Source organism: Delphinapterus leucas, chromosome 11 (genome assembly GCF_059928025.1).
Source record: "Delphinapterus leucas isolate spDelLeu-1000000601 "Yukka" chromosome 11, BTC_Dleu_Yukka2, whole genome shotgun sequence".
Lineage (NCBI taxonomy): Eukaryota > Metazoa > Chordata > Mammalia > Artiodactyla > Monodontidae > Delphinapterus > Delphinapterus leucas.
In genome coordinates this window covers 8,714,197-8,737,200 of record NC_143139.1, presented here as the reverse complement: position 1 = coordinate 8,737,200, position 23,004 = coordinate 8,714,197, and the positions used below count along the sequence as shown (strand labels likewise).

The 23,004-nt window shown below is 41.4% G+C and overlaps 1 protein-coding gene across 11 annotated transcripts in view; it reads left to right on the top strand.

Moving 5' to 3' along the window:
- STYK1 (STY kinase 1) overlaps positions 1–23,004 on the top strand; it is a 56,485-nt gene that overhangs the window by 28,262 nt on the left and 5,219 nt on the right. For 5 of the 11 annotated variants that reach the window (XM_022577589.3, XM_089920281.1, XM_022577585.3 and 2 more), the window contains 8 exons: positions 8,293–8,446; positions 8,834–8,968; positions 11,693–11,959; positions 12,677–12,858; positions 14,644–14,727; positions 19,150–19,358; positions 21,140–21,180; positions 21,834–21,930. In XM_022577589.3, coding sequence (XP_022433297.1) covers positions 8,383–8,446; positions 8,834–8,968; positions 11,693–11,959; positions 12,677–12,858; positions 14,644–14,727; positions 19,150–19,358; positions 21,140–21,180; positions 21,834–21,930 — 1,079 coding nt within the window. In that variant the 5' untranslated portion in view covers positions 8,293–8,382. Of the gene's footprint in view, positions 1–8; positions 8,447–8,833; positions 8,969–11,692; positions 11,960–12,676; positions 12,859–14,643; positions 14,728–19,149; positions 19,359–21,139; positions 21,181–21,833; positions 21,931–23,004 lie in introns of those variants that run through there. The other 6 variants (XM_089920285.1, XM_089920284.1, XM_022577583.3 and 3 more) reach the window with 5 other exon arrangements.

The following is a 23,004-nucleotide window of genomic DNA, read 5'->3' as shown; positions in this document are numbered from 1 at the left end:
TTGTTTACTTGGAATTACCTTCTGTGTATAGAGCACTTACAAGGGCACACCCTGTGTGACAAGGCACTGAGGTGATCGGCAGCTGAGCTGATTTCCTGATTGTGGAGTCTCCTATCTGTCTCTCTGCCTGCCTGCATCTGGGACTTATTTATCAGAGAACGAGAAAGTGTGCTTGTGTGTGTGTGTGTGTGTGTGTGTGTGTGTGTGTGTGTGTTTCCCACAATCTTTTGGAGACTGTCTTCCTTCTTTCTTTTTTTTTTTTAAACTGTGAACTGTTTGTCCTATTAGCATTTCCTGATTGGCAAGCTTATAAACATATTCCACAACCTCTACAAATACACATTTTCTCATTGCATAATTTCTTTCGATGTGGTATAAGGTGTTTGTCCAGTGAACAGAAACATCTTCAGTTTTTCTCTAATAAGAAGATAAAGTAGTTAAATGTAGACATGTTCAGCAATTAATCAGACTGTCTTCTTTCTGCCCTCCTCTCTGCAGAGGGCTGTGTGTTAGAAAAGGCTGGAGGCGTGGCAGGACAACAAAATAGATCTCCTCACTTATAGGGGAAACGGAAACGGTCAAAAGATTTTTAAAGTACCAGAAGCTCCCCCTTAGAAGGAAGAGCCAAGCGGGGTGAATCACAAAGATGGGGACTGGTCCCTGGAAATGCAGTGTGACTGACAACAGTAAAAACAAAGTATTTGAAACAAGCCCCAAGCAGCACATACAGGCATCTTTGGTGTGTCCATCAGGTAGGAGAAAATAAATGGATCAGAGGCAACTCTGTTTTCAGAGCAGGTGGTGATTGTATGTTCTTGGCCTTTCCTGCTTTCTTTTTTGTTTGTAATAACCCGCAGTGCCCAGCGTGTCACTGATATTCAATCAATGAATAAGGGAGTGGACAGCACTTTGCAGGGAGTTGACGTTGGGAGGCAGCAAAGGAGCTAAAAAGCCATTGGCCTTTCCTTCCTATCAATAATCTTTACCATGGGCTTGGGAAATTGCTGTTGGTTAGTAATCCCAGGAAGAGAAAATAGCCACCATGAGAGAATATAATTATATATATATTATTTCCGGACTTTGGAGGTTTGCACGTGGTGGATGCAGGGTTATCGAATCGGGAATGTGATAAGTAAAATGATCATTATAATAAGAACAAAATGTCTCGAATTTGTATAACACCTCAAAGGACGTAAAATGTGTTCATGTCTGTAATGATATTTAAAATCTGATGCTGTTTGTGACGTGAGCACTGCACCTCGTGCCTAGGAATCCTGGGGCTGCGTATCTTGCATTCCATGTCCTCCCCTACGGAGCAAGCTTTTCAGGAGAAGCCAAGATACAATTTAGGCTTCCTCATCTCTACTGCATATCACGTATATTTCAGGAATTCTCAAAGAGGTAAAAACTCCTGACAGGTAAAAATAAGCAAGAAGAGCTGATAACGCTCTGTCCTGTCGTCAAAAGATTTTGTTTAAACATGGTCAGGACTCCCAGGTAGCATGGCAGGGCCTCTTTTTTTATGGTTCAAAGTGCATTTCAAGCCTTAGGTCTCTAGGAAGGTGGAAGAGGGTGGAGATCAGCCCAGTCACAATCCTTCCATATCTGAGAAGTACGGGAGGACGAGGGGTTCTCTCTGGCTACCTCCTCTCCTCTCCACCTTATCTGCACCAGGAGATATCCCTGGGCATAAGGTGAGTTATCTCTGTAAGTCTGATTCCCAGGGTTTAAAGAGCAAGCCCTTTCATCTACTTGTCCTCTCACGAGTGCGCTGCAGGAGAAAGGTAGAGCCTGAGGCGCTCGGCAGGGCAACTCTAATGATTAGGCCAGTGCTCTGTCCGCTGGGGGTTCTGGCCCTTTCCTGAGCCCCGGGCTCACAGTGGAAGATCGCTAGTGCTGGAAACCAGGCCCTTTTCCCCAAAATGGAAGATAGAAATAGGCTTGGGCTCAGATCCAGGAAAATGAACAGACAAAGAAAATGATCCTGGATTCCATCACCTGGTGAGTACTGGAAACCATTTCTGATTCGACACTCATATTCAGAAAGCATTTTGAAGACAGACATGCAGACGTGCCCCTAGGTGACCTCGGAGAACGCACAGATTCTACTCACCTGTTCTTTCCAATTTATGGTCTATTTGTTGGTGAAATTTAGTTTCAGCCTTGTGGTTTCCATGATTGTTTTGCATTCTGACACAATTCCTTCTTGACACTATGTGTCTTGTCCATTTGAATGGCAAGGACATACACGTAATGAAGTAGTTTATTATTTATTTATTGGGCTGCATTGGGTTTTCATTGCCGCGCGCGGGCTTTCTCTAGTTGCAGCGAGCGGAGGCTACACTTCATTGCGGTGCACGGACTTCTCATTGCGGTGGCTTCTCTTGTTGAATGCGCTCTAGGCACGCGGGCTTCAGTAGTTGTGGCTCGCGGGCTCGGTAGTTGTGGCTCATGAGCTTAGTTGCTCCGCGGCATGTGGGATCTTCCCAGACCAGGGCTCGAACCCGTGTCCCCTGCATTGGCAGGTGGATTCTTAACCACTGCGTCACCAGGGAAGTCCCAATGAAGTAGTTTAAAGAACATTGGGTTTGTAGTTAAAAGACTGAGGTATGGGAAATTCCCTGGTGCTCCAGTGGTTAGGACTCTGCGCTTTCACTGCTGAGGGTGCGGGGTCAATCCCTGGTCGGGAAATTAAGATCCCGCAAACTGCACGGCCAAAAGAAAGAAAAAAGTCTGGGGTATGAAACCTTTCTCTGACATTTATTTACTTGCCTTTTGTTTTTTTTAAAACCCTAATTCAGAACTTAATCTCTCTGAGCCTCAGTTTCCTCCTGTGTGTGAAAGTGGCTAGCCTAGCATGATACATGCACACTGTAGCTCATCAATATATGTTTATTGGATCTGAAAACAGGAAGGACAGCTCGGTTTTCAGAATGTTGGAGATAAGTAATTCTGGAATCCTCTAGATCTGAGCAGTTCTTTTCTATCTTGCTTCCAACTTAACATTGTCACTCCATTAAGTGAAGTTTTTGGCTAGACAGCTCAGGGGTAAGGATGATGGGGGAAGAGAAGGGAAGGCTGAGTGACAGAGCCAGGAGGCAGATGGTCTCTTGTCTCGGGGTGCCATCTCCACATATTTTATCTTCCTCACTTTGGGTCTTTGTGTCCTCTGCCCCATAGCCCACAGCTAATAAGCCCCTTGACCCAGTGCAGTGCCCAGCTAGGCAGCGAGGCACTTGTCTGTATGAAGATAATATGGCTGGCAGATCCACTTGTGCAGAGATGCAGGTGGTAAGATTGAGGGTGAGGCAGGCAAAACAGATTTACTTACACCTTATGGGGATGGGGCCATGTGTCATACAGTCTTTCGAGGAATTTCTCACAACACATAGGCAGACAGAGTACAGGAGAATGCATCTAAATTTTTTTTTTTTTTTTTTTGGCCTCAACCTGTGGCATGCACGATCTTAGTTCCCGGACCAGGGATGAAACCCCTGCCCCCTGCAGTGGAAGCTTGGAGTCTTAACCACTGGCCCACCAGGGAAGTCCCTGCATCTAATTTTTAAAGTTCTATTTGTAGATGAATTTTGATAAGAAGACTTTCTTCTGGACACTCACAAGTAAATCGCTGTTTATGTCCGGGACATTATTATGCTAACTGAACAGAAATGTCACTCATCAGAGTTGTGTTATTATTGCAAACAGAACTGTCTTTCTTTGTGTGTTATAAAACAGATGCAAAGATGCAGTGTGCATTGTACTTACATTGGATATATGTGTAAGAATTTGGAGGGCTAATATGAATACTTAGTTCAATTCCAGTTGTGATCATTCACTTTTTTTTTTTTTTACATCTTTATTGGAGTATAATTGCTTTACAATGGTGTGTTAGTTTCTGCTTTATAACAAAGTGAATCAGCTATACGTATACATATGTCCCCATATCCCCTCCCTCTTGCATCTCCCTCCCACCCTACCTATCCCACCCCTCTAGGTGGTCACAAAGCACCGAGCTGATCTCCCTGTGCTATGCGGCTGCTTCCCACTAGCTATCTACCTTACGTTTGGTAGTGTATATATGTCCATGCCTCTCTCTCGCTTTGTCACAGCTTACCCTTTCCCCTCCCCATATCCTCAAGTCCATTCTCTAGTAGGTCTGTGTCTTTATTCCTGTCTTACCCCTAGGTTCTTCATGACATTTTTTTTTCTTAAATTCCATATATATGTGTTAGCATATGGTATTTGTCTCTCTCTTTCTGACTTACTTCACTCTGTATGACAGACTCTAGGTCTATCCACCTCATTACAAATAGCTCAATTTCGTTTCTTTTTATGGCTGAGGAATATTCCATTGTATATATGTGCCACATCTTCTTTATCCATTCATCCGATGATGGGCACTTAGGTTGTTTCCATCTCCGGGCTATTGTAAATAGAGCTGCAATGAACATTTTGGTACATGACTCTTTTTGAATTATGGTTTTCTCAGGGTATATGCCCAGTAGTGGGATTGCTGGGTCATGATCATTCACTTCTATGGTCTCTAGACTGCAGTCTTGAAAAAATTTGGGGTGGATTTCGCTTCCCATTTTATTCTCATTCTCTTCCTATTTGTATCTCCTTCATACTGCTCTGTGTCCCTCTAGATTCTCGATTTGGGGGGCGGGGGAACTAAATCTTTTTTTTTTTTTCTTTGCAGTACGCGGGCCTCTCACTGCTGCGGTGTCTCCCGCCGCGGAGCACAGGCTCCGGACGCGCAGACCCAGCGGCCATGGTCCACAGGCCCAGCCGCTCCGCGTCACACGGGATCCTCCCAGACCGGGGCAGGAACCCGCGTCCCCTGCATCGGCAGGCAGACTCTCAACCACTGCACCACCAGGGAAGCCCGGAGCTAAATCTTTTAATATGCTAACAGAGTCAGGAGCAAATGAAAAGAGAAAAAATAAGGAAGGATAACCACAAATGAGGCAATAATATTGTTTTAATTAGAGCCCTGCCTGAGAGATTTGGCACCATACGTATGTGTAAACTTTAGGCAAGCTATGTACATATTTTCCACTGTCAAATATAGTTATCAGAATTAACAATTTCACAACCTCACTCGACCCTTGATTCCAATGCCCTACGTGTAGTAATACATGGCACTAAAGAGAGAACTTGAAATCTGCCAACTCTTTATTCACTGTCTGAATTAGCTTTGTATAAAAATGAAATTAAATGTTTTGTTTAGAAAATAAGTGAGACACAGAGAAAATTAGACCTGCTTAACGACCGTAGGGGAGGTAGACTTTTCCCACATAACCCACGGACCACAATTGTTCAGACAGGTGCTGTGAACATCTACTTGAGCCCTAGAGCAGGGGTCTCGGGTGGGAGGGGAGCCTTTAAAAATAATTTGAGAAACAGTGGCATGAAAGGATAAGGCATATAGGGTTGTGTTTTACATACTTAAGGACTTTACACTCCAATTAAGAGACGAAGCAGTAGCGAACATTTTTTTCTTTTAACCCAGTGAGATATAGTTGAAGGGGACAGAGTATTGCTCATATTGTACAGAAATGCTGGTCAGATACGTTCTTCTAATAATCAGATGGGTTAGAATCAAATGCATAAGAACGGCCATCCCAGAAGGTTTTTTCATCTAGCCATGGCTTTTCTTAGCTTGACACAGAGTGGGCAGGCCAAGTCATGTGGTAATTGAATGTTCGTATTCAACTAACTGCAGAGAGAAAAATGATGTGGAGAGAAATATTGTTCTTACAAGTGATTATAAGAACTTTGTGACCTAAGTGCTTTGGAGGGCTCTGTGGGGTAAGTTTCCTCTGCAGGCGTCCATGGATATAGGGGTATACCTGGCGCGTATTCCTTAAAAATTCTACATTCATTTGGTATATTACAGATGCCTCTAGCCAAAGCGTAATCTTCGGAAAGGGCTTATTATACAAACATCTGGAAAGCAATTTATTGAGTGGCCCTCGCCACATTATAGGTTTATTTCCTTGCTTCAGCATCCAGTTTCGTTGGGCCGCTACATGTTGTTAAGCCCAGTCTCTATAAACTGTCTAAGCACAATTACAACTCATGGTGAGAACCTTGCTCAGGAAATGCAATAGAAGGTCACGTTGTATCCCAAGGTGGGTGCTCTGTAGTAAGTGTGATACCCAGGTGAAAGGGTATAGGCATGGACTTGGGGTCTTGGCCACAGGTATGTTTGGCCATGTGCTGTCATCGTGGGCGGCCACCTGAGCAGCTCTACGTGGGGACACATGCACAGGGCTTTACATTTCGTGCTCAAGTGTGCGTCAGCACGTGTGTAGTTTGGTTTCTGGGCGGAGCTCACGAGTTGGAGCTGGCTGCTGCCTGACCCTTTTTTCCTCTTGTACTGTGGTAAGAGAGATTATGCTCCCAGAACCGACTCCCCAGAGAGCCAAACTCGTTTAACTGGCTGCTCCCTGAACGAAAATAATTACATCTGATAATGCACCGAAAAGGAAGTAAGAGGAAAGGAAAATAAGAATTAGAATGACATTTGCAAATTATGTTTGAATTCTCCCGGCTGAGCTAATGTTTTATTTTTAGGACCTTCTTTGCTCCGCCCTCTCAAGGCTCTCTGTTTCTTGCCCTTTTATGAGTGTTTTCCCTTTCATGCAGTCTTGTGGAATTGTGGGAACTTTCACCTTGCCTTTTTGGCTTGCAAACTCGATAAGGTGGACTTTACTATCTTACCATTCATTGCCTTCATAGATCCCTCCCTATGCGAAAGCCCACAGATAAGAATTTCACTTTCTCTCTGTGATGTTCCTTCTCCTGGCTACTCCTCTGTTTACTTAGGTTTCCGTCAACCAGCCACACACCTGTATCTCTTCTGAGCTGTAAGGGGATTGTTTAACTCTCATCCCCTCAGACAAACTCATGCAACTCCAGGAATAGTGAAAAGAAGACAGCTGGCTGGGAGGTTTCTTTACATATGTGTTTCTGGCACTGAGACACTCTGCCTCAATAAGGTATTAGTGGTTATTAGTATTAATAATAAAACACAACATGTAATGTAACAGATGGGACCATAATATGGCTAATGTCACATGTGTACAGTATAGTATAATATCATATAAGCTACAATTATGATTTTCTAAAATTTACCTTGTTATTAAATCACTACAGAACTAGATCACATATTCAGTTACCTAGGCAGTGAAAAATCACCATATTTGTTTCAGATCAATCAGAATTAAAGAAGTTGGCTTTGCTGGCCATGGAATCAAGTTAACCAAGGGCAAAATAAAGTTTTTATATACATGGAAGAGCGGTGACCACCAGTTCTCTTCAGAAAGGAAGAATTGGGTTTTTGGAAATATGTGCTGATTATATAGAATTCTATAGAAATATATGCTGATGATATAGAATATAATCATGTAAAGGATCTCTGGTCAGGTAAGCAAGAAACTCACAACTATAGTCTACTTGGAGGAGAATTGGGAACTGGACAGATGGAGAAGGATGGGGTGGGGAAAAGATTTTCATGGTATACCATTTTATATTTTTATTTTTGGATCATATGAACATATTTCTTTTTTGTTAAAAAAAAGAGAGAGGAAGAGAAGATGGCTTAGTCCTGACACTTGCTTTCATCCACGTATTGGTAAGAATGAGTGTCTGTGTCTATCTGTATATGAAGGGCAGGGAAAGCTCCGAGAGTTGCAGAATTAAATAGTTTTATTGATAACTGCTATCTGCTCACTGGTAGCGAGAATGCGGTAGAGGGATGTTTCAGAGAAGGAAAGCAAATGCATAACTCATCTCTCTTGAAATCTGCCAACTATGGATTCATTGTCTGAATTAGTTTTATATAAAAATGAAATTAAGTGTTTTGTTTAAAAATTAGGGGATACACAGAAAAAGAAAATTAGACCTTCTTAAGGACTGTAAGAGAGAGATAGATCTTGGGCTTCCCTGGTGGCGCAGTGGTTGAGAGTCCGCCTGCCGATGCAGGGGACACGGGTTCGTGCCCCGGTCCGGGAGGATCCCACATGCCGCGGAGCGGCTGGGCCCGTGAGCCATGGCCGCTGAGCCTGCGCGTCCGGAGCCTGTGCTCCGCAATGAGAGAGGCCACAACAGTGAGAGGCCCGCGTACTGCAAAAAAAAAAAAAACAAAAAACGTTCTTCCAGTTTGAATGTCAGATAGTTGGATAGAGATGAATTGGTGGCTTGGAGCGTTCCAGGTACCTGTATACTTAATAACTAGTTATTTGGAGAGGTGTTTTAAAATTCTCTGTGTGCTCCATTTTATTTTAGTTTTTCAGAACAACTCAATCCTTGGGGATTATTCTCTAGTGCTCTTTGCATCCTCTGGGGGTCAGGCGCTTAACTGGATGCTGTGTGGCAATGGGAGATGAGAGGCGCATGACGCGGATGCTGTTGGAATGCAGTCTCAGTGACAAGTTGTGTAGTAAGTACAGATGATATAGAGACCTGCCCTAAGATCTGAATAGATTCTGGAAGGAAGATCATTTGATTTCTAATAGAAATGAAGCAATGGTGAGAACTGAATTGGCACTAGTGGCTTTGGGCGGAGGGGGGAGAGTGGCAATCATAGATCCAGATGTGCTGCATCCTCCAACTCAGTAGGAAAAATGAGAGACGAGGTGCATAGCATACTTCATGGGCTAAGAGACAGGGACGTTGGGATTTCAGAGCAGGGAGTTGATCCCGATTGTGGTAGAGGGATCAGGAGGAAGAGATGATCGTGTGGGGTGAGCTGAAGACCGATGGGTAGGGGAAGTCAGGTTAGGCTGCTTCTTCAATCTCTTCTCTACTTCCTTGATTTCCTACCTAGTTGTCCAGGAGCAGCAGTATGAAATCATCATCATTCCAACCCTTCTGGTTGGGATCTTCCTCATTCTCCTTGGGGTCATCCTGTGGCTTTTCATCAGAGAACAAAGAGAGCAACAGCAGTCTCCTGGACTACGAGGTAAAGTTCAAACTGGGGCTGGGCAGTGGCTCGGGGAAGACGGAGATTGTAGAAAATGAAGCACAAGCCTCAATGAGCCCAAGTCTAGAGGACCCTGCAATGAGATAGTGGGTATGGGTCCCCTCCTGTGTAGTTGAGAGGGGGGTGAGCTCTTCTCAAGGAAATGTAATGTATGCTTGTTAGCTGAAAGAAGAGTAGGCAAGAGAGGCCTCCTGTAACCTGTTTCTGTCTTCTTCATCCTATTGCACTATCAAATCTTTGGCCATGTGAGTGTCTAAGGACTGGGGAGCAAGGCTTGGGTAAAGCCCAGGGCTTTGTAACCAGTTTGGAAGGATGACATTTTACTCTACAATGCATTACAGCCCTACCCTGTGCTTCTGGAATTTAGGATGTAAAGGGGTAGCCTTCATAATAGTCCTTGAAGCATTAGGTAGGAGGTGATAATGTGCTATTCTGGGGTACCACTGAGCATATAATGGAAGAGAATCAGCTCATACAGGAAACTCAGAGAAAAAAGAAGGAAAAAAATATCCTGACAGTAAATGAAACTCTACAGTGGCTGACCCCTAATCCTTCTCTAAACTGTATCCCAAGTCTCTTATAATTCACTCTTACAAAAAACTTCTCAAAGAACTTATCTAAACTCACTCTCACCACTTCTACTTGTCACATTCCCTTCTGAGCATTACTAAAACAGGGCTTCCCCCCCAATCCACCAAAAGAACTCTTTCCAAGATCACCAGTGTCAGCTCTCGGGTTTTCGTCCTACTTGACCTGTCAAAAGCATTTGACACTATTTTGCACTTCCTTCTTCTTGAAACACTTTTTTCTTTCCTTTTAAATCTACAGTCACTTTGTAAATGATCTCATTTTCAGTCTTATGGATTCAGTTATTTTCTCAATTCTGACTATAGTCCCCTTGAACTCAGATTTTTATACTTAACCACCTACTTTGCAGTTTGGACCTAGTACACATCTAATACGTAATGTGTGTAAAACAAAGGTCCTGAAATTCCCTCACAATGTCCTCTCCCAACAGCCTTCCCTATCTTAGTAAATGGCAAGCCCAGCTCCCTATATGTTCAGTCTAAAATCTTGAAGATGTCCTTGACCCCTCTTTCTGTCACACTCCGTCTCTAGTCCATTAGCAAATCCTGTTAACTATGTCTTCAAAATAGACTCAAGCCACCCTCACCTCTCATAGATAATTGTAATACACTCTTAAGTGGTTTCCCCGCTTCTGCCTGTATCCTTTTATGCTCTATTGCCCCAGAGCAGCAGAATGATTCTTCTAAGGCATAAGTCAATCCTGTCAATTCTCTGCATGAAACCCCCAGTTGCTTCTCAACTTAGAATGAAAAAATACAAAATTCTTTTTTAAAATAATTAATTAATTAATTTTGGGGGCTGTGTTGGGTCTTTGTTGCTGCACGTGGGCTTTCTCTAGTTGTGGTAAGCTGGGGCTACTCTTCGTTGCGGTGCGCGGACTTCTCATTGCAGTGGCTTCTCTTGTTGCGGAGCATGGGCTCTAGGCGCACGGGCTTCAGTAGTTGTGGCTTGTGGGCTCTATAGCACAGGCTCAGTAGTTGTGGTGCATGGGGTTAGTTGCTCCGCGGCATATGGGATCTTCTTGGACCAGGGCTCGAACCTGTGTGCCCTGCATGGGCAGGCGGATTCTTAGCCACTGTGCCACCAGGGAAGTACAAGACAAATTTCTTTTAATGGTCTTACATGATCTGGGCCCTCTCTGGCCTCATCTCCTGTAACCCTCCAGTTTTCCCCTTGGTTCCAGGGGCACTGATTTCATTACTCTTCCTCAAATATGTCAAAAATGCTCCTTCCTCAACCTCTGCACTTCTACCTGATACCAGTATGGTTTGCTCTCAAATTGCTTCTATTTCTCAAAAGTCATCTTCTCAGAAAGACCTTTCCTGACCTTCAAACATAAAATTGCATAACTGATGCTCCTTCTTCCCCTCTTTTCCTCCATAACACTCCTTACCTAGTATATTATTATCTGCTTCCTCTCTCCTACCACTAGATGGTAATCTTCATGAGAATCTGGACTTTGCCTTTTCCTATCACCTAGAAGAGTGCCTGGCACAGAGGAGGTGATACTTGTTGAATAAATGGATGAATTAATGAATGAATAAAGTTTAATAAAAAGAATGAATCTCTCTTCTCTAATGGAGAAAAGCTGGTTTAGAAAGGGGGAAAGTACCAAAAGAATGTTTTGATTGAGACTCTTGGAAATATGGAATAATTTGATTTTGGGGACAACTTGAGGGAGGAATAACTTTCACTCAGAGTTGAGTAGTTATCCATACCTACCCTCCACCTTGGGAAGCTGTTTGATTGACTTTAATGATAGTTTCCATGGCAGTTACCACCGCATTTAGGTGTCTGTGGTTTGAATACCTATTCAGTAACTTCCTTAATTGTCTTCATACTAATACTGAACTGTAATCCTGAGGAAGACTGAAATGAAATGTCATTACCCATTTTCAGAGGTCCATCTCCAGTTGTCTTAGAAGTAATGGGATTATTACATAATTTCTACAAGGTTTGTATTGATGCTGGTTCATAGAGAAGCATCAGAAGGTATCCTCACATTGGCCAGAGAGAAAATTGCTGAAGGGACTCCTTGATGGTTTGTTCTAGGTTCTGCTTTCTTGGAGTCCCTAGGCTAGGAAAAAGCTTGTTGGTGCCACCTCTTTGTTTTAGGTGTTGCCCACGTGCCTCCATCTAGGGGCCTAAGCTGGGAAGCAGCAAGACCTGAAGGAAGTGTGTTTGTACCACTTAAGGAAACATCGGTGGAAAGCCTTCTACGAACTTCCACACATGCCCTGGCTAAGCTGCAGGTGCCCCGGGAGCACTTCTCTGAAGTTCTGGAGCAAATCCACAATGGTAGTTTTGGGACCATCTACCGAACCAAGATATATACTGGGGACACTGATGAGCCCAAGAGTGTCGTCCTCAAGGCTTTAAAAGGTAAAAGGAGAAGTGTTGGACTTCCTTTCCTCTTTTAACTTGTTTTTACTGTGAGCCCTCAACAGTGAATGCTAACAGGCTTTGCAGACATTAAGATGTTAATCAACAGTTGTGGTCACAGTTGGGCACAGAATAAGAAGGGAATAGAAAGTAAAAACTCTGAAACAGAAAGGTTCTTCTTTGGGTCTTTCCCTAGCTCAACCTTGCCTATCAAGGCTGTTAAAACTGATTTTTCCATATAGATATTACTTGAATGAGGATTTTGTGGTTGTTTCTTCATTTTTCTTCACTGTTTTGATATCTTTTCCAGTTACTGCATTTTTCTTCTTTTTGCTGATACTCATTGATATGGACCAGTAATGATGGATACATGAAACAGAACAAGGATAGGATTAGCAAGAATATTAATCCAAAGGTCTAGAAGTGGTAATATGTTAACGTGTGATAATATTTTAATGTGAACAGAGCACTTGTCTATTAGGCAGAGGAAAGCCCATCCAGTTCTAAAGACCTACGGTTCTATGTTACCTTTGACAAAAGATCAGTGACATTGAAGATCATCTTCTAATTGATTCTCTTTCTTTTTACCTTTTGTCTACACTCACTCCCCTTTGGAGCCTTGAAATTTATCATCTGAGGTTGCTTCCTGACTTGAACCCCCATTTTATTGGTGATACTCTGACTGCTCACTCCCCATGGTTCTTCTGTCCTCCACAGAACCAGCTGGGCTCCAAGAGGTGCAGGAGTTCTTAGGGCAAATCCAGTTCTATCAGTACCTGGGGAAGCACAAGAACCTGGTACAGCTGGAAGGCTGCTGCACAGAAGGGCTGCCGCTCTATATGGTGTTGGAGGATGTGGCCCAGGGGGACCTGCTCAGCTTTCTCTGGACCTGTCGCCGGGTAAGTGGTAGGGTAGAGGTGTTGGGAAGGAAAGGCATGACCTGGCTTATTAGCTGTTCACATGTCAATTAGCCTGACAAATGACAAATTAGAGAGACATTATAATACCATAACAGAGTGATTATCACCAACCAATAGAATTTTTAGTGATGATGGAATATCTGCTCTGTCCACTATGGTGGCCACTAATCACATGTGGCTACAGAACCCTTGAAATGAGGCTGATATGATTAAGAAACTGAATTTTCAAATTTATTTAATTTTAAATAATATATGTTTAAATAGGCATATGTGGGTAATGGCTACCATATTGGGCGGTGCAGATTTAGAGAATGGACCTTGGGCTCCATCTCCTACAAGCTACGTGACTTTGGGCAAATCACCTCTCTGAGTCTGAGTTTTCGGAATCTGTAAAGTGGGAGGAATAATACTTATTAAAATTCAAGGAAATTATGTCTGGAAAAACATAGTGATCGGAACATATTAAGCACTCAAAATGGTAGCTGTTTTAATGATAATTGCATAACAACCTAACTACTGTTAGTAATAATTTTGTTGTTAGTGTCAAGTATACTTTCCATTCTGTAACATCACCCTAGTGTGCCGAGGCTGAGTTAAGGAAATTTCAGCCTGCAAGTTTGTATATCTCCAGTTCATATTTTGAAAAATTTAAATGTTCAGAAATTTCCAGGCTAAAGTGCAAGCCCTATTCCTTGCAATTTCACCACTTCTCTGTCCACTCCTCTTTTTGAAGTGCTCCGTGTTTTCCTAGTTAGCTCGTCACTTGCTGATGAGCAAAGTTCAATATTAATCAAGCCTCCTAGGTAGGCTGATCATTTTATTACTAAGTGTGTATGAAAAAGAGACCTTGTTGACTTCTTCCATCCAGTGATGCAAATAGGACAATGTGCACATCATGAGATTTTAAACTTTTTAAGACCATCTGTCACTTGGTCTGTGCCCTAACCTCACTTGTTTCTTTTTATTTTTCAGACTGCATGCCTCTCTATTTCAGATTGTTTTCACATGCTTTTCTCATTACACCAGACTTCTCTCCCTTTCCCTTCTTTGTAGGGTCAGTGGCCGCTCACTCTTCGGATCTCGTCAAGAGCTTTCCTTGCTTCTCCAACTGAATGAGCTCTCTTTCCTCCACCATCATATGATCTCTTTTACATTTCTTTCATGGCACTTATACATATGTAACCATGTATTTATGTATGATTATTTTATTTTGATTCACATGTGTTTGCCACAGTATAAGCTCCAGAAGGCGTAGACATATTTATTTTGCTCACTTTTGTATTCTGAGGTCCTAAGATGGAATCTGGCACATAGTAGGCATTCAGCCAAGATGTGTTGAGTTAATGTGCTTAATTAATCTCTCTTTCTCTCTCTCTCTCTGTCTCTCTGTCTCTCTCTGTCTCTCTCTCTCACACACACACACACACACACACACACACACACACACACACACATGTTCTGCCTTAGGAAAATTGCTGCTTTATCCAATGGATAGTCTTATATATACTTGTCTTTCTTACCTGCTATTCTGTTCTTCATTCTGCTATTCATCTACATTCTTTACTGTTCTCCTGGTCCAATAAATCATGGTACTTCTCTGCATATCTGAGAATCTCTCATATCATCTGTCCTTGAATCTTATAGTCCTTATATTTTTGTGTATTTTCCTTAGCTTTGATAACTGCATTTAAGAATATCTCTACCCTAGCTTTTCTTTCAGATCTGTTCATGTCATTTTGACGTACTGCTTTTTTCTCTATTTAGGATGTGATGACCATGGATGGCCTTCCGTATGACCTCACAGAAAAACAAATATATCACATAGGGAAGCAGGTCCTTTTGGCTGTGGTAAGGCTTGGAGAAATGACAACAGATGGCAGTGATTTTTCTTGTTAGCTTGGTATTTAATGTCATATTTCTCAGTTATGCTCTCAAATGGGGTATATATTATAAAGGAAATCAGATGGAAGTTAGGGGACGGAAACTCAAGCACCAATAAATTGTTTTCAATTCTTTCATGAAATTATTTAGATAATATAATTCAGGATTGGTAATTCTAGGAAGAAAGTAGTCAGTTTAAAGTGTTTTTTTAATATTTATTTATTTGGTTGCATCGGGTCTTAGTTGTGGCAGGCGGGCTCCTTAGTCGTAGCTCACTGGCTTCTTAGTTGTGTTACGTGGGCTTCTTTTTTTTTTTTTTTTTTTAAAGAAGATGTTGGGGGTAGGAGTTTATTAATTTATTTTTGCTGTGTTGCGTCTTTGTTTCTGTGCGAGGGCTTTCTCTAGTTGTGGCAAGCGGGGGCCACTCTTCATCGTGGTGTGGGGGCCTCTCACTATTGCGGCCTTTCTTGTTGCAGAGCACAGGCTCCAGACGCGCAGGCTCAGTAGTTGTGGCTCACGGGCCTAGTTGCTCCACGGCATGTGGGATCCTCCCAGACCAGGGCTCGAACCCGTGTCCCCTGCATTAGCAGGCAGATTCTCAACCACTGCGCCACCAGGGAAGCCCTGGGCTTCTTCATTGCAGCAGGCGGGCTCCTTAGTTGCAGCTCGCCAGCTCCTTAGTTGTGGCATGCGAACTCTTAGTTGCAGCATGCATGTGGGATCTAGTTCCCGGACTAGGGATCAAACCCAGGCCCCCTGCATTGGGAGCACAGAGCCTCAACCACTGTGCCACCAGGGAAGTCCCAATTTAGGGTTTTTAGAAGGAACAGGGGGGCTTCCCTGGTGGCGCAGTGGTTGGGAATCCGCTTGCCACTGCAAGGGACACAGGTTCGAGCCCTGGGAAGATCCCACATGCCACAGAGCAACTAAGCCCGTGCGCCACAATTACTGAGCCTGTGCTCTAGAGCCCATGAGCCACATCTACTGAGCCTGCATGCCACAACTACTGAAGCCCTTGCGCCTCAAGCCTGTGCTCCCCAACAGGAGACACCACCGCGATGAGAGGCCTGTGCATCACAATGAAGAGTAGCCCCTGCTTGCAGCAGCTAGAGAAAGCCCAGGTGCAACAATGAAGACCCAACGCAGCCAAAAATAAATAAATTTATTATTTATTTTTTAAAAAAAGAAGGAACAGGAAGGGTTTTAAAAGGTTTCTCAGTCTTAAGGGTAAAAAACCAGGGCCAAGAGCTGTATGTCCACATACTTCCAGATATATACTAATGTTAACAGATGTAAAAGGGGAAAGGGGAAGCAAGTTGGGAGAAGAAATGGGAATAGAAACTGAAAGGGTGAAAGGCTACAGAACCAGAAGGAAGCTTATAATTTATACCTGTAAAACAAGAAATACTAGTTCAGAACATGTTAGGTTGTAGATTTGCTTCGATACTGAATGTGCTAGGAGTTACAGATACTTTAAAAAGAACAAGGAACAAGTGGAAGAGGAGGAATAAAAAAGAAGGGGCAGAGGTGAGAGCATTTCTTTATTTTAAACTAACCTAAATAAACAGGGAAGAGAAAGAACTCAAGGTTTAAGAAAAAAAAAGTTACCTTTACCAGAATTACTCAGGAAATTTAGATGACTATTCCTATGAAATTATTTAGATAATTGTGTTTAAAATTAGTTACGGAAAATCAGGGCTCTGTGAAGCTACTATTTTAGTATTTGATATATCTTGCCACCTTGAGGTATGAAATATACAAGGGATATAAAAAGAATCAGAGAAAGCTTAGGAAAAAAGAGGTGATGCAGTGAGAAAAAGTTAGTTGAAGTTCTCATGGAGCGAGGGAGAGAGCACATCATACAAATAAATGTTAACTATGGTGTTTGGATGGCCTAGTTGGTATATTTCCTCGATAAAATTAGGGTATCAGGGGCTTCCCTGGTGGCGCAGTGGTTGAGAGTCCGCCTGCCGATGCAGGGGACACGGGTTCGTGCCCCGGTCTGGGAGGATCCCACATGCCGTGGAGCAGCTGGGCCCGTGAGCCATGGCTGCTGAGCCTGCGCGTCTGGAGCCTGTGCTCCGCAACGGGAGAGGCCACAGCAGTGAGAGGTCTGCGTACCGCAAAAAAAAAAAAAAAAAAAAAAAGTTAGGGTATCAGGACAAATGAACTATTTAAAAAACAGAAATAGACTCACAGCATTGAAAACAAACTTATGATTACCAGAAGGGAAAGGGGAGAGGAGGGATAAGTGAGGAGTTTGGGATTAACAGATACACACTACCATATATAAAACAGATAAACAACAAGGACCTACTGTATACCATAGGGGACTATATTCAATATCTTGTAATAACCTATAATGGAAAAGAATCTGAAAAAGAATATATATTTATATATGTATATGTGTATATATATATACATATATATATATACGTATATATCTGAATCACTTTGCTGTACATCTGAAACTAACACAACACTGTAAATCAACTATACTTCAATAAAAAGTTAGGGTATCAGGACAGAGCTTATCTTGTATTCTGAACCATAATTGCAGGGGTGCCCCATAGAGATGCAGTGATCACACTGGAGCATTCCTGAGAGCCCAAGGTTACCAGTTATAAGGCAGTATCACACTATTTTTTCTAACTTTTAACAACCTCAAGATCAGTACATTCTTCAGTTCTTCTCATTAGAGTATAATATCTTTGTTCTGAGATCTCACCTGAGACAAAAAACTAAAAAAACAAAAAAATCCCTGCTAGTCACTGTTTGCTTCACCATCAATGACTGGAAATTACCACCTTCACCTTTTATTTTTTCACACCATTCTTGTTTGGTAATCATAGACCTCAGTCTCTAGCGCTTCAGTCATGTATAGTTTTTCAGCATCTCTGTATGCCTTGAACACCTTGATGTTGGGGGAAATGATTTCAATACATCAGTGTCATTCAGGTGCAGTGGTTCTCAAATGTCTTCTTGGCTGTGCTATAATCATTTTGATACTTCTTAAAAAGATAGATTATCAGGTCCCTCTTCCTAGATTTTGGTTAAGTAAATCCGGAGAGAAAACCTTATGAATTTATAAACCTCCCAGGCAATTCTGATTTGCAGCCTGGCCTGAAAAGTATTAGTAGAATTTGTAGTACTTCCTATGAATTAGAATACTGGGTTCTGGTCACTACCACTTAGTACCAGTGTGACCTTATATAATCATTTAGATTTATCTGTAAGTTACTTCCCTAACTCACCTCATCTAGTTATTTTAGGGACAAAATGAGATGATGTAAAACTGTATATAAATTTATTATTATGACACTCAATTTTGCTATGTATATATTACCCTGTTTGGGAGACTGCTGCTAGAAACTTGAAACCTACTCTCCTTCCCCTTGTCTAGCTGGGTCCTATCTGAGAGGAAAATCAGGCCAGGGTCAGGGTCAGAGTAGGAGATTATAATTTCCAAACCCAGTACAAATGTTATTTGGATTATTTGCTGTTTGCTAAGCTTTGTTTGTTTGTTTTAAAGCAAAGCTAGTGTATTTACTAATACATGTGTCTTCAAAAATATAAGGGTATATCAACGTATCCAAAATGTGTAAATCATTTGTCAAACCCCAGAGAATGTACAATGCGAAAAGTGAACCCTGAAGTAAACTCTGGACTTCAGTTGAAAATAGTGTATCAGTATCAGTTCATCAGTTGTAACAAATGTATCACACTGATGCTAGTTGTTAATAATAGAGGAAACTATGAAGTGGGAGGGAAGGGATGTGGGAGTGCTCTGGATTTTCCACTCAATTTTGCTGTCAACCTAAAACAACTCCTTAAAAAAAGTCTTTTAATTTTTTTAAAAAAAGGAATGAAGTATTGGTATCAGTTTGCTAATCTTAAACGCAATGCAAACATGTCTGATTCATTATAACTACTTGGAAGCCGGACTTCCCTGGTGGCGCAGTGGTTAGGAATCTGCCTGCCAATGCAGGGGACACAGGTTCCATCCCTGGTCCAGGAAGATCCCACATGCTGTGGAGCAACTAAGCCCGCATGCCACAAGAGCCACAACTACTGAGCCCGCGTGCCACAACTACTGAAGCCCGTGTGCCTAGATCCCGTGCTCTGCAACAAGAGAAGCCACCACCATAAGCCCCTGCTCGCTGCAACTAGAGAAAGTCCGCGTGTAGCAACAAAGATCCAACACAGCCAAAAATAAATAAATAAAAATTAATTAAAAAATTAATACATACTTGGAAGCAATATGTCATTATTAATGAGGCTTGTTCAGAGTAGAAAATATACTTTTCTTTTCAAGGATTTGTTTCTCTTTATCTGTGACCTACACCATGACCTCAGAAAGCTGATCCATCTTTGATCTCATGTTGACAGGAATTTCTCCAGGATAAGCATCTGTTCCATGGGGATGTGGCAGCCAGGAATATCCTGATCCAGTGTGATCTCACTGCTAAGCTCTGCGGACTGGGCCTGGCTTATGAAGTCCACTCCCGAGGGGCCATCTCGTCTACTCGCATCGTACCTCTCAAGTGGCTCGCCCCAGAACGGCTTCAGCTGAGATCAGCTGGCATCAAAGGAGACATGTATGGTTTGTTCCTGCCCTGCCCTATGGACTTCTTCCTTTCTTGACCCAGGTGTCCTCCAGCTCATGAACATGACTGCATCTATTGTCAATTATGTCTCCACATGAAACGTCTACTGAGAAGTCAGACTCTCAAGCAAAAATGCGTGTTATGTGGCAGAGCTCACACTTGGCATCTGCCTGCAATCCTTTTTAGTGCCTTTTGAAGTATTCCCTCTGTGTTAGATTAGAAACCTTAATTAGGAGAGAAAAAAATGAATAGATTATTCGTGCTAGTATCTGAGGACTTAATCTGGTGGAGTTTTATCTGTTTATCTAGTTTTATCTGAAAGAGGTAGGTCCGCTTAATCAAAAGTTTAGTTAAACTAGGACTTATTAAAATAAGTACATATGTGTGTGTATACTCAATTTATTTTAACTTAAAACATATAAATAGATATTTAATTATCAGTCTTTTGGCGGAGGGCCAAGGGGATAGACCTGCTATGCTAAATGAAGTTACGTGTTGTGTTTCTTGTATAAGTAGCATCCATAATGAATTATTTTTGAGTTTCAGTTTGGGATGACTCTAAATAGAGTGGGAAACTTGAAAACACTTGTGACGCAATTTGACTACAGACACTTATTGTTAATTTTTTCCCAGTTTTCTACAGTTGTCTCACCCACGCAATTTGACAACACTTTCTTTTTAGCAGCTTGGTTTTATAGAATATTTTCAAAGCATTCAATCTAGTTTTCAGGGAGCTAATGCTTTGGGCATGTATATTTAATCAGCTTACATAATATTTAATTGCTTACATAATTACAGTTACATGTAGGATTGGCATAAACAGGATTGTAAAGAACTGCGATTGACTTTTGGTAGCCATATAACTCAACTGCTCGGAGGAGCACATAAACATAATATAGAATATCTTACTAGCCATGAATGTTATGAGTTGCGGGGGAAATTTAGAACATCAGTTGATGTGGTGAGTCAATTAAAAGACTGCTTTTTTATTTTATTTATTTATTTTTTGGCTGTGCCGTGCAGCATGTGGGAGGTTAGTTCCCCGACCAGGGATAGAACCCATGCCCCCCTGCAGTGGAAGTGCAGAGTCTTAACCACTGGGCCTCCAGGGAAGTCCCCAGAAGACTGCTTTTTTATTTCATTGCTGTTTCGCTGACATCTCCTTTTGAATAGAGGTCTGGGAGCTTTGAGAGCTTAACTGGGAAATATTGCTCATTTAATGATGATATTATAGAATAGTGAAATATACATCTCTTGAATCATATTGCTTAGGCAAATGCCTACTCCAATTATGTATAAAACTTGTTATGTTAATATTTTTCCTAGGTTTGGGCAATTAGATCTACTGAGGAAATAGTAGATAAATGATAAAACTTGCTTGGCCTTGAGCTAAGAATAAAGGCTAGAATTTCAGCAGGGAGAAATGGAAAGGATGAAAAAGATGCAGAGGGGAATTTCTGTATGTTTGGGCGAATATGTTTGCATGTTTGCACAAACACTCACAATTTAGCAAATAATGGTAAATATCTATTAATGTGTAATATAGAAAAAAGGAGACATAAATTCAGTACTCAAATAGATTAGATTCTAAGGGGATTGGACAGAAATGCTTTCTAATGGCACTACCTCATTGCTTATTGTATCAGTCACCCTTGATTCCCTTTCATTGCCTTTGTAATGGGGTTCTTACTGAAGGCCTCTGGTACTTAAGTGAGCTGTCTTTACGAAAGGCAGAAATAGAAATTAAATCCATGGCCTTGTTTCTTTTACAGCTGGTCTTTTGGGATACTGCTCTACGAGATGGTGACTCTAGGTAAGGAGGATCCCCAAAGTAGTGTGCACCTATACAAAAATATACAAGGATGTTTATTTGGGTGGTGGATGACATTTGCTATGAGAAGGAGTTTCGGTACAATCTCTGAAGGTTGAACTGAGTTGACATAGAATCCTGATTTTTGAGATAGTCTTGTAATGTCTTGATTCCCTCCCTCTCTCTCTCCTTCCCTCTTCTGTTTTTAACTTTCTTTTGCTTTCTTTCTCTTTCTTTCCCTCAGGACTTTACCAATTCCATGGGATGTTTTTAAATCCAAGGATGATCTTGCATAAACATAAAAATATTGTCTTTAGATTTATTAATCCACTTGATGGAGAAACTATAGCACCTTCTCATGTTTGGGAAGTAGAGGGCAGATCTTATTTCTCACTTTGCTTTATTTTGTTACTTTTCTAAAGACTCAACGTTCTGCTAAGTTATCAGTACCCACCCCCATCTCTTTTTTTCCAAAATTCTCTAAGCTATATCCTTACTTGATCACCAGGGAGCAATTATATTATATCTATTATTTTTTCTATGGCTATACTTTTGCAGGTAATTAGCCCAGGTGGATGGAGAGTAGTGTTAGTTATACTTTGTATTCTGAGGACCCTTAAGTTCTCTTACTTCTCTCATTCTTTCCATACCAACAGGGGCACCTCCATATCCTGAAATCCCCCCTACCAGCATCCTACAGCATCTCCAAAGGAGGAAAATCATGAAGAGACCCAGTAGCTGCACACACACCATGTAAATAGTTTTTAAAATCTTTTTTTGCTCTTCATCAGTCGTGCTCCTTTCAAAGTGGCTCAGATGACCCTCAGCTGTCCTTTATGTGCTAATGTACAACCCTAAACCAAACCTCTGCAGTAAAACACATCTGCTCACATATACGATGTACATGTATATGTATTTCATCTGTATGTGTGTATACATACACACACAAAATATTGAGGCAACCACTGAGTACTATATTAGAAATTTAAGTTCGCTAACGTTGTTAAAGCTTAGTTCTTCTGGAAGCTTTTAAAATAGACCAAATCCAATGCAAATACAGTAGTGTTTTATCTATTTAAATGTCAGTCTCAGTTAGAGACTACTGGCTTCAGTTCTAATATAGTTGTCATAAAATCCATTGCAGTACAATTACTCACTGGTTCCTATTTAATATTTAACTTAAAAACATATTGATTATCTGTTTTCCCAGTTCTAAGCATGTTGGAAGCCAACCAAAAGTGGGGGTGAGAAGAAATGAGGCAGGAGAAGGAGGATATCAAATTGTCAGCAGAAAGGGACAATTGGTGAACTAACGTAGAGGCAGAAAATGGAAAAATTTTAAATTACACTCAGAATTTTATAACCAATAAAGTACAAAAAAAGGTTGTTATAGAACATAAGAAAAGGTTAAATTATTTTTAAGAAGACAGGAGTTAATATATTAATATACATTTCTATTAAAGTTGTTGCTATTTTGTAAATTTTTCAGCACTGAAAAGGTAAATTTCCAGCACCTGGGTTTCCCAACATTAAACAGTTACAGCATCAAGCATGTTAAAAATGTTAAATATCATAACTGTTGATATATATTTTTATGTGTATATACACACATATACACACAGTATAGTGATACTGGCTGGGTATACTAGAATGAAGTTGTTGACAAATATTTCTCATAGGCTTTATGTGTATAAAAGGCTGTCCTTGATACTGGGGAGAGACATTTAACTGATAAAGTACCTGGTCTTGAAGAAGGATGTCAGAAACAACATGAAAATCAACATAAAGTTTGAGGCAATAAGTAGAATGGTTAAAAGCTCAGATTCA